The sequence below is a fragment of the Equus przewalskii genome, chromosome 5 (genome assembly GCF_037783145.1).
Source record: "Equus przewalskii isolate Varuska chromosome 5, EquPr2, whole genome shotgun sequence".
NCBI classification, from domain to species: domain Eukaryota; kingdom Metazoa; phylum Chordata; class Mammalia; order Perissodactyla; family Equidae; genus Equus; species Equus przewalskii.
This window is the reverse complement of record NC_091835.1, coordinates 76,161,272-76,176,530: the sequence shown is the minus strand read 5'-3', so window position 1 is coordinate 76,176,530 and position 15,259 is coordinate 76,161,272. Positions and strand designations below refer to the sequence as shown.

Sequence of the window (15,259 nt, the reverse complement as noted above, 5' to 3'; positions counted from 1 at the left end):
CTGAAAGGGAAGGGAAGGTACTGTCTCACTTGGCCTGGTTTTAGGACCCAGAGTAGAAATGGAGACAGTGTGTTTGTGTGCGAGTGTGTCTACATTCTTGGGTATGTCTAAGCTTCCATGTGGGGCCATCATGGGGGACAGCCCAGGCTTGGCACAGGAAACCTCACCTGTGTCATACCTACCTGAACACTATCTGACAGAATAGGTAGTAGTAGTTACTCTGATTTGCTGTCTCCCTTCTGGTCCCCACCAGCTATTCTGTGAATAGCAAATCAGTAAGTCTAGCCCTTCTGTCTTTTCAGGTGGGGAATGTGAAGGGTTATCTCTCTGGGGAAACAACTAGGGGGCTTTCCCAAGCAATTAGAAAAATGGGGGGGGGTGCCTCAGCCTCCATCCCCTCTCCACTTTGATCCCCTCAGAGGTTGGGAGTGATACACTTCAATACTTCCAGGTGACTCAAACCTGAATCCAGCTTTGGGTCCTACTGTCCCAGGCATCTGGATGCCAGCACCATGGACAGCAGCCAAGACCCCTTTTTGAGAGAGTAGGGGATGACCATTTCCTGGGCCAAGGATACACGACTTTTAGTAGAGCAGCATTTTCCCCAAAGCATCTCCAGGGAGAAGGCAGAGCAGAACCTTCCCTGAGAGAAGGACCAATAATAGGAAAGCCCTCTGGATCTGACTTTAGCAATGTATGAAGTAATTATTTTAATTGCTGATGAATAGTTCACTTAAAAGACACCATCATTCATATAATACACAGCCCCAAGGCCTTAGGTGAAAGGGACCAGGCTTCAGGCTGACCCACATTTTAACCAGTCCTTCCCAAACCTTTTCTCTGTAAATAACTATGCTGCTGCCTTAAGCACAATACCTTCCAGTTAAGGCCACTAGCTGGGGCACACCAGGATCAGACCTGTGACCCTGAACTGCCATAGAAGTGGTTTACACTGGGGTTGGAGACTCATAACATTGGCGGATTCTGTTCATTTCACTCTAAATGAGTCCAAATTCACTTCACACCATTTCTCTAGGTGAGCACATTACCTAGGAAGGACCAAGAGCACCCACACAATTCCCAGAGCAAGAAGGATAGCTCCAGCATTCCCCCAGCCCCCAGTGTTCGGGGGTTGGAAGAGCTCTCATTCTTGCAGATAACCACCATCCTTCACATCTGCAATGTCTATTTCTCCCCAAATTTCCATATCTATTATGACACTCAACACAAAAATTTCCAAGGCTCTGTGCAACTCCAGATGAAAAACACATTTTAGAATTTGTTAACCAGCTACTATTTGAAATAAATGGACCATCAACTAATCTAGAAATCTTTTTATGCCATCACGGATTTTCTTTGCAATGGCATTCAACCTGTCCCTCATTTATCCTTATTCCAACCCTATGAGGTAGACAGGAAAACCAGGGCAGAGAGGTTTTTTAAAAATCACACAACTCGCAGGTGGCAGGTCCACCCCTTAGATACCTCTGAGCACTGCCACCTAGCAGCCGATGTGAATTATTCACCAGCGAGTGGGAGTTACACCTCCAACTCAGAACCCACTGCTGCATTTGGGATTTGCAACTTCTGCAGAGAAACCTCCCCACACCTCCCAACCCTCCAGAAAAGCCCCAGATGAGAAAGGAGTCTCCACGTGCATATAAATGATTCTTTATGCCCTCCCCCCATGCCATGGGGGGTGGAGCAGGGGGAAGGTCCCCCGCCCTCATGCAGGGAACGGGAGGTCAATGTATACTAGTCTTATTGCCAGCTGCCCTGTGGCCATGGGGGTGGGGAATGTGGGGTCTACAGCCCCTTTCTTCTGGCATTGGTCCCCCTTCACCAAGTCACCGTGGTGGAGCTGGGGGGCTGGAGGCCCTAGGAGCTGAGGTAAGGACGGTTCTCTAGGGAAGAAGAGCTGCTCTCCCCACCTGCCCACTGGCTGCCCCAGGATGAGTGTGAGGAGCTGTCAGTGGGGACTGGAATGTCATCCAGGTGTCTCTACCCAGTGGGCAGTAGAGGCCAAACAATGTCTCCAGCTTGAGGCTGCCCACAGAGATCCTCAGTGATGAGGGCAGTGTGCCCCAAACAACCTTGTCCAGGTGGTACCTCCAGCAGCCACGATAGCTCATCTCTGGCTGATGCATTGACTCAAGATCCCCACTCCTGGAGTCCAGTTCAGACCGTGGTGACCCTCATGACAACCTCACGGCCAGACTGGGAACTGGAACGGGCATCTGGCGGCCGCAGCTGTCCAAGGAGGTGCAGGATTGTATAACCACAGCGCTGGGGCAAGAGCGTCCGCATGCGCTGGGCAGCCGGGGGGCGGCTGGTGGCCCCAGAGGGGGGGCCCGTCCGTGAGGTCCTGGGGCCCGGCTTCCCTGCCGACCCTCCCCCTGCATCTCCTCCTATGTCCTTGGTCTTGTCATAATTCAGGACCTTCCACTGCTGGTTCACTGCCTGCCAGCGCTTGAAGATACGGTAGACAGAGGAGCCTTCGTGGACGATGAGGCCTGAGCAAGAGGAATGAGAAATCCAGGGTCAACTGCTGCCCAGACCCAGGCCAGAGGTACTTAAGCAAGCATTTCTCCAGAGTGAGGAGATAGAGTTGCAAAGAGCCTGGAGAAGCAGGCATGGGAGAGGGACCAAGATAGTCCTTAAGGCTCCCAATGGTACAAAATGTGGCCATGAAGCTAAGGGAATGGGCAGGGAAAGTTAAGCATGTGAGTTGATGCTGAAAAGATAAGGGGGAGAGAGGTGCCCTCACCTATGCAGACGACATCCATGAAGCCGTACATGCCGTAGCAGATCTGAAAGAGCAGATCCTGCCGTTGCCACTTGGCTGAAGGACTGAGTGAGGACCAGATGAGCCAGGAGATGCTGGCGACGAGGAAGAGAGAGCCTAGCACTATGGCAGCAATCTGCACCTTCTCGATGACCGTCAGGGAGATGGCCTGCCACTGTGTGGGAGAAAGGGCTCCACAAAGTCACAGAAAGAGATGGAGGGTGAGGTGATGGGTGGCCCTGAAGAGGAAGAAGCTCCAGGAGCCTTCCTGAAACCTTTCAGGCAGGGTTAACATCTGTCTCCTCCGTGCCCTGATCAAAGTTAGTATGTGGCACTTCTCACGTTGCTTGAGACCATTTGTCTGTCTTATTTTAGGAAGGCAAGGCCAGGCAAGTGCTCTGAAGCCAGACCACCTGGGTTTGAATTCCAAATCCTAACTCTGTCACTTACTGGCTGAGTAACCTTGGGCAAGTTTTTAAATCTCTTTGTGCACCAATGTCCTCATCTTTAAAATGGGACTAATAATGGTACATAACTAATAGGATTATTGTGACGATTAAAAGAGTTAATACACACTAAGAGCCTGACATACAGAAAACACGTTTGCTATCATCATCATCATCTTTTCCTTTTTCGTCGTCCCAGTGCCTAGAATAGTGCCTGGAATACAGGTGGCATCCAATAAATGTCTTTGTGAATAAATGAAGGAAGGGAGGATTTATAGACAGGCCATTGTGGTAATGGTGGGGAGGGGTGACTTTGAGGAAAAACGAAATGGATGAACAATAGCCTCCCTGGAGGGTCCCTGATTCTGATTGCTGAAAGGCCCTTGCCCCGGTCGGAGAGTCCTCTCCTTGCACCTCACCTGCAGTGGGTTCTTGGTGCTGATCGCCAGGACCTGGTACTTGAAGTAACAGAGCTCACAGCTCCAGGAGCCCCTCTCGCTGATCCAGCGGATGAGGCAGGGCTGGTGCGTGCAGCGCACGGAGCCGTCGCAGCGGCAGGGGCTCAGGAGCTCCCCCTGGAGGAAGAGTGCGGGGAGTCCCTGTCAGCTATCACCACCGGACCCACTCCTCTCCGCTGCCGGAGAGGGAAACCTCCTCTCCAGGGAAGTCATTCTCCCACCTTAAAAAAAACTCAGGCCTTTCACCCAAAACAAGGCAAGAGGCTAAGGCTGCTGCAAAAAGGATAAAAGTTGGAGCTCAAGGTAAACTTCCCTGACCAAATAGAGGAGGATGGAAAGGGATGCGGGACGGGGTCTTCTGTTTTCCTAGAATTTCGGGAGGGTGCTCTTTAAGGCTTCCCAAATGGAAGCCTACCCCTTAGGATCTGGAGGGCTGGGAGCCGTGCCTCCCCCACCCCATCACTGTAAAGTACTTCACAGATGAGGTGCAGACTGGGGTGGGTCACCAGCCTTAGTTTCCAAATATCAAAAAGAGGGAGAAATCTTGGGGGTGGGAGTGGAGGGTGTTCCCCTTTAATCAAGGAATAATTTCTCAGGACATAGAGACACCCCCGGCACTACCCCGGCACAACTTCGTCCCTAACATTTAAACAAAGAATACTCTTTGGAATGAGATGGAAAGTTGCGGAATGGGAACGGAAGAAAAGTGCCCCACGGAGAGAAACACTGAGAGGCAAGGGCGCCGGCTGGGCCCCGCCCTTCAAGGTGGGAACAGAAGCACTCTCCTCTCGGCCCACCTCCGAGACAATAGGCCCCTCGGCCGACGGAGACCCTGGGGTTGGAGACGCGGGGGAGAAAGGATGCCCCCGTTACTGGGTGAGAGGGGTTCTGAGCCCTCCAAGGAGAAAGCCCTACCCCTTCTGAGGAACCCTGACCCTCCTCCGCCCCAAACATGCGCTCCGGGAGTCTCCAGCCAGCCCTCCAACCTCACCCTAGTCCCACTCCGGGTCCTGGGTGCCGCCCAGCCTCCTCAGGCCCCGCCCCCTGCCCGCGGTCTCCCCGGGCGCCCCAGGTGCGCGCCCCCACCCCTCCCGCCCGGCCGGGGGCCAGGGCCTGACCTGCTCCGGGCCCTGGAAGCAGATTCGGCACTGGGGGGTTCGGAGCCCGCTGTCCAGGCTGCTGCTGAGCGACAGGGCGTCCAGCGCGCCCGGGGGCGGCGGCGGAGGCGCGGGTGGCGGCGGGGGTCCGGCCCGCGGCTCCTTGTCTCCGGCCAGGCCCCGGGTCCGCGGCTCCGAGCCGTAGTACTCCTCTTCGTCGCCGTCGCCGTCCCAGGTCGAGCAGCCGGCGAAGGGCGCCCAGCCGCAGCCGCCTCCCCCGCCCCCCCGGGGCTGCGGCTCGGCCCGGGGCCGCCCCCCGCCCGTCAGCACCAGCAGCTTCAGCTCGTTCAGGAACATGCGGAGCCGGGACTTGAGCATCGTCCGGGCGCCGGGGGGCGGGGGGCGGCGTGCAAGGGGGGCTGTCGGGCGGCGGGGGGAAGGGAGAGGACAAGGCCGGGAAGGGGGCGCGCGCCGAGAGCCGAGCCCGGCTGGGGTCTTCCGGGCCTGCGAGCGCGTTCACTGCTGCCGCCGCCGGGGCTCGGGGGCTTGCGGGGCCGCGAGGGCTGGCGGCCCGGGGGCGGCGGGGCGGGCAGCCATGGCCAGGGCAGGGGGCGGGGAGGGGGGCTCAGGGTGCCGCGCCCCGCGGGTCCGGGTCCGGAGCGGGCCGTGCCCCGGAGGTTACGCGCCCGGGTCCTCCTGCGGTGGGGCCGCCCCCCATCGCCGTCCGCCCGGCCCCAGCCCCGCTCCGGCTCCCGGCTCCGGCTCGGCTCGGCTCGGCCCGTGCGCTCGGCGGTGGCAAATGGCGGCTCCTTCCGGCGGCGGCGGCGGCGGAGACCCCCCCGGAGCGGCGGGCGGGCGGGGCGGGCGGGGCGGGAGCCGGGGAGCCGGTGAGGGATGGAGGGAGGGGCGGGGCGGGGAGGGGGAGAGGAGGAGAAGTGGCCGCGGCTGCGCATCCCCGCCCTGCCCCGCACGAGCAGGTGTCCCCAGAGGCGGGGGCAAGTGTGCCAGCCCGGGGGAGGGCAGAGGGAGGGGAGTGGCCAGGAAAGGGGAGTGTGCACACGGGTAGGAGAATAGGTGTGTGAATGGGTGGGGGGGGCGGTGAGCGGGTGAAGATGGAAGGTGAGTGGTCAAAGACGCAGGTGCACCAAGGAGGGAGAGGCTTGTGCAAAATGGGAGTGTGCAAAGAGCTATGCAAGGGTCGGAGGTGTGAGGGAGGTGAGCCAGAGGTGGACTCAAGCAATAAACACTTTTACACAAAAGACTGAAAAGTGTGCACGGTGAGGGACTGTGGAAAAGAGATGAGTGTGTAAGGGATGGAATTGGATTGTATGAGAACAGAAGTAATTGTAATGTGTGAAGAAGGTGAGTGAGCAAGGGAGACAGGAGGGCTAAAGGGGTGAGAGTGTCTTTCTTGATACTCTCCTGCCCCACCACCGCTATGCTGAAGTGAACAACACACACACACACATGCTTAGCTCTTTGCTTTTATGGGGGCCTTGACCCTGAGATCAGTTCTACCGCCTCATCACATTATTTCTGCCTTACTCTTACATCCTTCCTGTCCTCTCCTTTCCAACGCAGAGGGAAAAGGGATTCCAGGGGAGCCCATTGGGTTAAACACATTGGGAAAAAATTAATTAGTAAAAGAGTAATTAACAGGAGAAGGGAGGGTATAGGACTAGGGACAGACTCCCAAACTAAGATTCCTCAATAGAAAGTGAATAAGGTGAGTAATGCTCTTGTGAAGCATTCAAATGTTTTAGATGGATGAATGAATGAATCAGAAAAAGGGGCTGGAACCCAAGGCAACATAAAGGACGATTCCTATTCCAAAGACAGTGAGTTGTAGTGGGCTTATGTGGAAAGTGAGGCTGAAGTGGACCCTGCTGGTGCAGGAAGGAAGTTTGACACACTCAGAGACACATCCTTCCAGAACGTTTACAAACCAATCAGTCCTAGCAAGAGAGACAATGAAACATTCCCCTCACAAACTCCTTAGCCAGTTCAGACCTGAAGGCTTCTCTTACTAGTGTCCCAGCTGCCCTTTGCCAGCAAGGGCCCACAGCTACAACTATCAGAATGCAAAGAGGGGGAATTTGCACTGACCTGTCTTCCATTTTGCCCTGGAGCATGGTTTGTATTAGTCTCAGGCCTGAACTCTTACCTCCTAGGCCACATGCTTACAGAGAATAGAAGTCAGGGTGGAAGGAGTGGCAGAGTGATAAAATGGTTTGACGTCTTAGACAGTTTCTCACAAATCAGACACTGATCCCTTCCCTCCCTTCCTCCCTTCCCCCGAAATGGCTGGGAGATGAAGTTGGAGCAAGACAAGAGAAGCCAGAGAAACCTGTCTGTTGTCTACTTGGGTGTCTGAGCAGAGGTCATTTGCGAAAAGTCTGTGTTCTGTCCAGGGACAAGGGCTAAGAGAGCTTACACTGGGGGGAAAAAGGGAAGCACGATGACCCCAAATAAGGGGTCACAAGGTTTGCAGAAGGGCACAAGTCATTCTCATTCAATACAGTGGTCTGGAGTGGTAGTGGTGGTAACTTCCTTGCACATGCTTACTCCTGTATCTAGCCGTCTACATGTGATGTATATAATAACATCCACACGCACACACACACACACAGCTTAGTGATAGAAAGAACCTTAAAGGTCCAGTATTCCTATCTCCTCCTCTCCATAACTCCTCTACCAGAAGGCATGTGGTCTCTGCCTTAACACTCCCAGCGAAGGGTGGGAGTAGGGAAGAGGGGAGGGCATTGCCACTCTTCCTGTCGGATTACTGTATTAAACCTGCCTCCCATCAATCCTTGAATTCTAGTTTTGCCCTCAGATGGGCATTGTCTATTTCCTATTTTATATGATGTTGGCTACATCTTTACAGATAGCCTTATCACTACTTTACAGGGCTAGTGACTGAAACACCAAAAAAAACCCCAAACAAACAAAAACGCCCCCCCACACACAGGAAGCAACACTCAGTAAAAATCTGTTGAATGAATGAGTGAAACAAAGACACAAACGAGAATATGTTTTCCGATGGCGGTGGAGCAGAAAGGCGACAGCACCACCTCTCGTCCCCCGACCGCGCCCACCCCGCCATATAGCAAGACTGAGAGACGCGCAGCGAGGCTGGAGATGCGCTCCGACTCGGCCCGCAGCCCAGAGCTGGGATCTGGGTGGCCCGGGTTGCCATGGCACCGCCTTGGACTCCACCCTCTCTCGTCTTCCCTCTACTCCCAGCCGGGGTTATGGCAGCCAGTCACGTGCTGTGCCGCGTAACCACACCTCTGCTCCTCAGAGCAATGTCAAGCGGTCACGTGTGATAGCAACAGGTCACGTGGCTGCCCTCGCCCCTCCGCCCCCTTCCTCGCCCCGCCCCCTTCCCGGTCAAAGCCGCTCCTGGCGGCCCCTCTGCGCATGAGCGGCTGGTCACGTGCCCCGAACGTCCGGCGGCCGCCCCGCCCCCCCAGTTTCCGCGCGCCTCTTTGGCAGCTGGTCACATGGTGAGGGTGGGGGCCGGGGGGCCGCTCTAGCCCGCGGCCTGCGTCTGTGGTCGGGCCCGGAGCGCCCAGCTGCCCGGACCGATCCCGAGTGTATGGCGCCGCGGGAACCGGCTCCGGGGCCCCGATAACGGGCCGACCCCGCCGCTCCTGCACGGGGGAGGTGAGTGCAGCCCCTTCGCGGGAATGGAGCCTTCTCGCCGTCCACGGCTGCCTGCGCGGGCTGGGTACGGGAGGGTCGCTCGAGGGCGGGAAGTGGGGCAGGGGCAATGGGGTCCTTTGTGGTCGTAGGGAGGTGTAATTTTCGGTACTGGGGTGTAGGATCTTCGATGCAGTGGGTGTGTCGTGTAGGGTCTCCCCTGTTCGGGGCGCGATGGTCCCAAAGGAAAAGGCATTTTTTCTTCTAGGGCCTCACGTGGCTGGAGGAGTTGGGGTTAGAGTCATTGTGTTACCTGAGGGGCCGGCCGCAGGGAAGATTCGGGAAGGGACGAGATGCTGGCGGTGTTGTCTTTGTGATGTCTTTTGTGTGAGTCACTTTGTTGCTGCAGGCTCGTTCCATCCGAACTCTGGAAGGGAATTTCGGTGGTAGCAGTCTCTGTGATTCTAGGGTCTCCTCTGATCTGAGAATGGCTACCCCTCGGTATGAGCCAGTGGCTGAGATTGGTGTCGGCGCCTATGGGACGGTGTACAAGGCCCGTGATCCCCACAGTGGCCACTTTGTGGCCCTTAAGAGCGTGAGAGTCCCCAATGGAGGAGGCGCTGGAGGGGGCCTTCCCATCAGCACAGTTCGTGAGGTGGCCTTGCTGAGGCGGCTGGAGGCTTTTGAGCATCCCAATGTTGTCCGGTGAGAAAGACGGCAGAGGGTTGGGAGGGGGTGGAAAAGGGGAAAGACAACCTGCAGATGAGGAGTGGTGGTCAGGGGAGAAGTGGGGACCCTGAGGCAATAGGGGAGGCCATGTTGGCTCAAAGAGGAGTGATCAGTGAGTGACCATTTCTTCTGGTCAGGCTGATGGACGTCTGTGCCACTGCCCGAACTGACCGGGAGACCAAAGTGACCCTGGTATTTGAGCATGTGGACCAAGACCTAAGGACGTATCTGGACAAGGCACCCCCGCCCGGCTTGCCAGTGGAGACCATCAAGGTGAGAGGGGTGGGCAGACACTCAGAGGTGGATTGGGACCTTTGTAGCAGAACCTGTTGTGATTTCAGGTTTGGTGCTAGTTTCCAGTTCCTCTGTACCTCCCCCTTCCAAACCAGGATCTGATGCGCCAGTTCCTAAGAGGCCTAGATTTCCTTCATGCCAACTGCATCGTTCACCGAGACCTGAAGCCAGAGAACATTCTGGTGACAAGTGGTGGGACAGTCAAGCTGGCTGACTTTGGCCTGGCCAGAATCTACAGCTACCAGATGGCACTTACACCTGTGGTCAGTAGAAGGATGGTAGCCAAAAGGGGTTGTGGTTGGGGGCAGGAGCGCGATTGCCCATAGCGGTTGAGAGGGCATGTGCTTTGTGTAACCCGTAGGGCCCTCCCCTGCTCTTCTTATTCCCATTAGGTTGTTACACTCTGGTACCGTGCTCCGGAAGTTCTTCTGCAATCTACGTATGCAACACCTGTGGACATGTGGAGTGTGGGCTGTATTTTCGCAGAGATGTTTCGTCGAAAGTATGGGACCTGAGTATCCTGAACTATCTTGAATTTCCCAGATCTCTTATTCATAAACCATATCCATACTCTGCCCGTTCCTTTACTTAAGTACTACTGACCCCCTTGACCATAACCAGAAGCTCTGAATGTCCTAGAATTAGGAATTTCATATCCTTTTATTCTCCACGGCCTTTGTTTTGAACCATTAAGCAGTAATCAGTCTACCACTATGTCTTTGAAAATGAGTGCTACCTTGTTTTCTCTTCCCCACCTCAGGCCTCTCTTCTGTGGAAACTCTGAAGCTGACCAGTTAGGCAAAATCTTTGAGTAAGTGACCGGCAAGGGGGAAAGGAGTTTTCCATTCTGAGTCCTTCTCTTTTTGCTGAGCCCCGGATGGCAACTGGCGGTGCGCCTGGAGATGGGGACTGGAGAAGGACGCCTCTGACCAGAGTTCTCCTGTTTCTCCATAGCCTGATCGGGCTACCCCCAGAGGAAGACTGGCCGCGAGATGTGTCTCTACCCCGAGGAGCCTTTCCCCCCAGAGGGCCCCGCCCCGTGCAGTCGGTGGTGCCCGAGATGGAGGAGTCTGGAGCACAGCTGCTTCTGGTACTGAGCTTGGGCAAGGGCACCAGATGAGATTGGGGGCAAAACGGAGCAGTATAAAAGGGACCCAAACCACTGTGGTTACTGAGACTTGGTTGGTGGATGGGTTAGTTTTCATTGTTGCTGTGAGTGGCCATCCACAAAGAGGGATGTAGAACACAGCCTGGGGACTCTTGGGGGTGAGCAGCAGTCTGGCCTTCATGGGTTTTCTGACCTTTGCCTCTCCTTTCAGGAGATGCTGACTTTTAACCCACACAAGCGAATCTCTGCCTTCCGAGCCCTGCAGCACTCTTATCTACAAAAGCCGGAAGGTAACCCAGAGTGAGCAGTGGAGTGGCTGCAGCAGAGCCAAGACAAGAGAAGCTGTCAGTACCCTTCTTGGAACACTTGAGTGGAGAGCCCTCCGCAGAAGGCCCTCCTGCCTTCATCTCTGTGGAGACTCCTCCCGACTTTTTACACACAATATTTTGCTGCCTTAATGACATTCCCCTCCCACCCTCCTTTGAGGCTTACCCTCTTCCTGCCCCCATCTCCTTACTCCGAGGGGTCTGTCCCTCGTTCTCCCCTTCCCTACCTTGATATTGGGATCCTTTTTTATACAGGAAAAACAAACAAAACAAAGAAATATGCTCCTTTTTTTTTTTTTTTTAAATGTTTCTTTCTCTGATTGGCTTTGCTGTTTGGGGATTTGGAAAAACCGTTTGGAAGTGGAACTTCCTTGCAGAATTTTAAAGCTTCTCCTCAGGTCCCAGGGCCTCCATGGTCAGGGGAGCCCCTTGACTGGCAACAGAGAAGAAAAGGCACTTAAGTTGCTTCTTTGAATATGGAGTTTAAATGGCTTTTATTTTTATATTCACTGAACTCCCCCAAACTGGGTCCTGCTTATTACAAGGAAGAGTTCTTGGTGACTTTCTCCTGGGCTCTGTCCCCAATTTACCTTTGGAGCCAGGATGTGAAAGGGAGAAGAGGGGAGACAGAGCCAGGAATGACTCCAACCCCCATCCATCTCATGTACTTCCCAGGAGCTTCCCATGTCCCCTGAGGGACAGAGGGAGGAAGTTTCTCTTTGTTCTTTATAATCTTGCTCCCACTAAAACATGTCATGGCACAAAGCCTAGCTATTCAGTCATCTTGAGGGGACATGGCAAAGGGCCTTGCCTTTTTCTCAAACAAAAAGGGCTACAGACCCTAGGTCTTCCGTAAGGGAGGAAGAAAAAGCTTAGGGAGAGCAGAGAGCAGGAGAGAAGTCAGAAGGCTCCAAAGTCTCATAGAAAGGCACTGGGGTTGGCTCGAGGATCCTTCTGATTCCGAAATCTCATCGCTAGCCAAACACCAAGGATCTGTAGAAACAAATGGTGAGAGGGAAGCACCAATTCTGAATCTCTGGGGCTAAGACTTACAGATGTAGAGAAGGGTGTAAATGAGGGAACTGGAGAATGTTACCTCTGTAAAGCTAAAGAAGAGTCCAACACCCCCCAGGATTTTCAGGGCCTCATCTGAATGCTTAAGAAACTTTTCTCCACACATCTGGCACGTGGGGCTCCGGCTCTTGCAGATCTGAGGGTGAAACACAGACCTGTGTGTTTGGAGGTTGCAGAATTGGTAAGCTGCTCCATCCCAATACCATGGCGAACAGCTCTAGAAATTATTTACTAGTTCCTGGTCAGTATCCTACAAACAAGTCCCACGTGGCTAATCCTTTAGCCTCTGTATCCATCCCCGCAACTCTGCACAACCCCCCGCTCCCACTGCCCCCGCCAGCACACAGCCCCACTACAAGAGCACTGCTAGAGAGAAGCAGTGACGTTCAGACTCTTAAATCAGCCATTTGGGCATTATCCTTTCCCAGTTCTCCCCACGCCCTGACCAACTCACTGCAGTGCAGAAAGCATAATCTTGTTGATACAGGGTTGTAAGGTTGAACAAGCCACAACAATCAAAACTTCTTTCCAGTTCATCCCGAGTCTTGTTGCTCATGACCCACCAGGAAGCATTGATGACATCTGTCTGGAGGATATAGGCAGAGGGAAATTATTTGACGCTGCCAGCCTTAAGAATCCCTCTACAGCCTGATCTCAGTCCAAGTGCCTTCATTTCCCTATTTCAGCAAAAGGGGCAAGTCCCTGAGAAGCAAGGTGTATCACAGTTACACAGACACAATAATATTTACTTAAGGTTCTACATCATCCTCATGGAAAATGAGGCAGACATCCCAGAGGAAGCAAATGGCTTGAGTCTGGAAGTAGTGGACCTAAGAATAATCTTTGGGCCCAGATGGAGAGGGAGTTAGAGATTAAAGAGAAACAAAACAAAGCAAATACTTGAAAACATCCCCTTACCTGTTTGCTTCGGTTAATAGCCAGACATGAGCAAGAGATTCCAAACTGGAAGACGAACACCAGACCAAGGATGATCATGTACTGAGAGGAAGAGTTATGGGGAAAAAGTCCTAGATTCCTTTATGTTCTACCTATAACCATCTGATCTAACCTATTCATAGAACTTATACAACCATGCCAGGTGAAAACAAAATCATCATTCTTGTTTCATAGAGCATGGTAGAGGGCAGGGCAAGGAGACATGGCCCCAAGATCCCCGAGGTCTGTTACCCTCCTAGCTTCTTCCTAGTGGCCTCGGCCCTCCCAAGAGCCCTGGTGCCCCCCTCCCTTCAGGTCAGGATACAAAGAACAGGAGTACTTGGTGGTGGTTGACAGCACCCACCAGTCCAGCCACCGCGATGAGGAGAAGGAAGACTCCCACAGCAATGACTCCTCCGATGATGTGGATGCTGGATACCAGACCCAGGCCCTTACCCCAAGCAGCCACTCCAATGAGCAACAAGCCTACCAGCTACAGGAAACAGGGCAGGATACGTCTCAAAGAATTCCAGGGTGCAGCACGGCCAAAGACCATACAGGGGGGCTTCGACAAAACAGGAGAACTGAGCTGTGTGTGAATGAGCAAGAGGAGGTCCTATCTGGACCAGAAGCACCCCTGGGCACTCCTGCCATGTAGGTCAGAGTGGCTGGGATGGGGGTGAGGGGTAGCAGGGATAGTAGACTCTATGAATATAAAAATGGAACTTTTAGCTTCTACCAGCACATCCCTCTATTTGGGGAGAAACTGATGTTCACAGGAGGGAGGGACGGGCCTTTATGCCCTCGGCCATCAGTTCATCCCCCCCACCCCCAGACAAATCCTCTGATCACCGGAAGTCTCCCCTCTTCCCACGGAAGTCCCCAAGAATTCCCTCTTCGCCGGAAGTTCCCGGGAATCTTCCCGGAACCCCCAGAACACCCTTCTCCCCACCGGAAGTCCCCTAGAGATTCTTCCCGCTGGCCTTTCCGCTCTGAGCTTCCCCCACCTCCAAAACCTCACCATGTAGACCACGTTGAGCGCGCACAGCGCATTCTTGGAGCAGGCAAAGCCACCGCAAACCATCTCCCCAGCTTTCGGGACCCAAGTGGTCCCAAGGACTTGGGGGGAGGGTCTTGGGGACCGTCTTCTTAGACCCGGACGGCTTCTGTCTCTTTAAATCGAGTCCAGCCAAACCCAGTCCTCTGCGCCTGCACCGTCCCACCCCTGCCTCTGGATTGGCGAAACTCGGGGCTAATCCAGGACGTCGAGGGCCTGAGTGCCAATCAATCTGCATTGCGTCACTGACCCGCCTGCCGGTCCCTCCTTTAAGTTCTCTATTGGATGAAACTTAAAACTGGGGGCAGGGCTTCCAGAAATTCTCATAGGGACCACTGCCTAAACTTCAAAACCCCGGATTGAAAGCGGAGCTGGAAGAGGGCTGGTCCGCGGGCGGAGGCTCTGCGGAAACTCCGGTGAAGAGCGAGAAGGTGCTGCTTCGAGCGCAGGGCGAAAGGACTCCTCCCCTTGAGGGAGCGCCCTTCCCCGCCCCTTCCCCTTGTCCTGCAGTGACCTCACGATGATGCCATTGTTTGTTGTTATTGCGTCACGCTCGAGAACACCCAGAAGAACAAAATATTGAGCCATTTAGCCAGACCACAGAGGCCCTGGGTTGGGCACAGCAGCACCTAGCAAATCCTCACGTTTGCAAGTGTATCCACTTGTGCTCATGTTCTCTGCTATATTGCCTCCTAAGGGTGTGTGAATATGCTAGAAATTTAAAGAAAAAAGCAGCCTCGGGCTGCCGCATTCCTGTGTGTGAGGAAGCCACAGGTGCAGACATGGGTGTGCTCGGCGTCTTCAGAGCACGTGCCTGATCCAGGGCTTGAAAAAAATGACAAAGGGAGGGATCTGGGATATGAATAAATATGAGGGGAGGAGGAGTCTCCACGTTTTCACTCTGAGGGCGGTCGTAGTGGTGGATCTATATATGTTTATTATTGCATCCGTGCTTTGACACACCGCCCTTTTCGTGGGGATGGGAAAAAGGCATAATCCCTCCTTCCCCCAAGAGAAAGAAGCAGTCCAGTAGGAACACAAATGAAAAACCCCCTTCGACTCCACCGAATGATTTAAAGTCGTGTCTGCTTAGATCCTACGACTGCGTGAGCAGTGTGGTCTTACTGTTGGAGTCAGACTGCATGGGCTCCAACTTTCCTGCTCACGTACTGTTTGTCCTTTGGCCAGTTACTTAAGCTCTCTGTGCCTGTCTCCTCATCTGTGAAATGGAGGTAAATAACCATACACCTGCCTGTGGGTCGTTGTGAGAATTGAATGAGTAAATATTGTAGAATTCTTGAAAC

The 15,259-nt window shown here is 54.2% G+C and overlaps 3 protein-coding genes across 5 annotated transcripts; 1 reads left to right on the top strand and 2 right to left on the bottom strand.

Moving 5' to 3' along the window:
* Positions 1 to 1,655: 1,655 nt before the first annotated feature.
* MARCHF9 (membrane associated ring-CH-type finger 9) lies at positions 1,656 to 5,286 on the bottom strand. The gene is made up of 4 exons (XM_070621910.1): positions 4,808 to 5,286; positions 3,651 to 3,806; positions 2,768 to 2,960; positions 1,656 to 2,513 (listed from the first exon to the last, which is right to left on the bottom strand). Exons 1-4 carry the CDS (start codon positions 5,162 to 5,164, stop codon positions 2,179 to 2,181), a joined length of 1,041 nt encoding a protein of 346 aa, XP_070478011.1. The 5' UTR covers positions 5,165 to 5,286; the 3' UTR covers positions 1,656 to 2,178.
* Positions 5,287 to 8,187: 2,901 nt separating this feature from the next.
* Positions 8,188 to 11,166, top strand: CDK4 (cyclin dependent kinase 4). Its single transcript, XM_070621907.1, has 8 exons — positions 8,188 to 8,455; positions 8,900 to 9,136; positions 9,298 to 9,433; positions 9,550 to 9,717; positions 9,847 to 9,956; positions 10,215 to 10,265; positions 10,409 to 10,544; positions 10,774 to 11,166. The coding sequence occupies exons 2-8, from the start codon at positions 8,919 to 8,921 to the stop codon at positions 10,864 to 10,866; spliced, it is 912 nt and encodes a 303-aa protein (XP_070478008.1). The 5' UTR covers positions 8,188 to 8,455; positions 8,900 to 8,918; the 3' UTR covers positions 10,867 to 11,166.
* A 199-nt stretch (positions 11,167 to 11,365) lies between these two features.
* Positions 11,366 to 14,456, bottom strand: TSPAN31 (tetraspanin 31). 3 transcript variants are annotated; one of them, XM_008524272.2, is made up of 6 exons: positions 13,920 to 14,443; positions 13,224 to 13,391; positions 12,881 to 12,961; positions 12,417 to 12,548; positions 11,985 to 12,098; positions 11,366 to 11,881 (listed from the first exon to the last, which is right to left on the bottom strand). In XM_008524272.2, the coding sequence occupies exons 1-6, from the start codon at positions 13,980 to 13,982 to the stop codon at positions 11,807 to 11,809; spliced, it is 633 nt and encodes a 210-aa protein (XP_008522494.2). In that variant the 5' UTR covers positions 13,983 to 14,443; the 3' UTR covers positions 11,366 to 11,806. The 3 variants fall into 3 exon arrangements, with proteins under 3 accessions (XP_008522494.2, XP_008522496.2, XP_070478010.1); XM_008524274.2 differs by having other exon boundaries at positions 13,263 to 13,391; positions 13,920 to 14,424; XM_070621909.1 differs by lacking the exon at positions 13,224 to 13,391 and having other exon boundaries at positions 13,920 to 14,456.
* Between the last annotated feature and the right edge of the window lie 803 nt (positions 14,457 to 15,259).

Bases quoted from the DNA above. Each gene is read 5' to 3' on its own strand.
- CDK4 (XM_070621907.1), top strand. From the start codon at position 8,919: ATGGCTACCCCTCGGTATGAGCCAGTGGCTGAGATTGGTGTCGGCGCC. The intron at 9,718-9,846 runs GTCAGTAGAAGG...TATTCCCATTAG, and splicing joins AGATGGCACTTACACCTGTG to GTTGTTACACTCTGGTACCG. The intron at 10,545-10,773 runs GTACTGAGCTTG...CTCTCCTTTCAG, and splicing joins CTGGAGCACAGCTGCTTCTG to GAGATGCTGACTTTTAACCC.
- MARCHF9 (XM_070621910.1), bottom strand. From the start codon at position 5,164: ATGCTCAAGTCCCGGCTCCGCATGTTCCTGAACGAGCTGAAGCTGCTG. The intron at 3,807-4,807 runs GTCAGGCCCTGG...CTCTTCCTCCAG, and splicing joins GCTTCCAGGGCCCGGAGCAG to GGGGAGCTCCTGAGCCCCTG. The intron at 2,961-3,650 runs GTGAGGTGCAAG...TCTCCCACACAG, and splicing joins GCACCAAGAACCCACTGCAG to TGGCAGGCCATCTCCCTGAC.
- TSPAN31 (XM_008524272.2), bottom strand. From the start codon at position 13,982: ATGGTTTGCGGTGGCTTTGCCTGCTCCAAGAATGCGCTGTGCGCGCTC. The intron at 12,962-13,223 runs GTATCCTGACCT...TCTTCCTCTCAG, and splicing joins ACCAAGTACTCCTGTTCTTT to TACATGATCATCCTTGGTCT. The intron at 12,099-12,416 runs GTGAGTTGGTCA...TTTCACCCTCAG, and splicing joins ATTATGCTTTCTGCACTGCA to ATCTGCAAGAGCCGGAGCCC.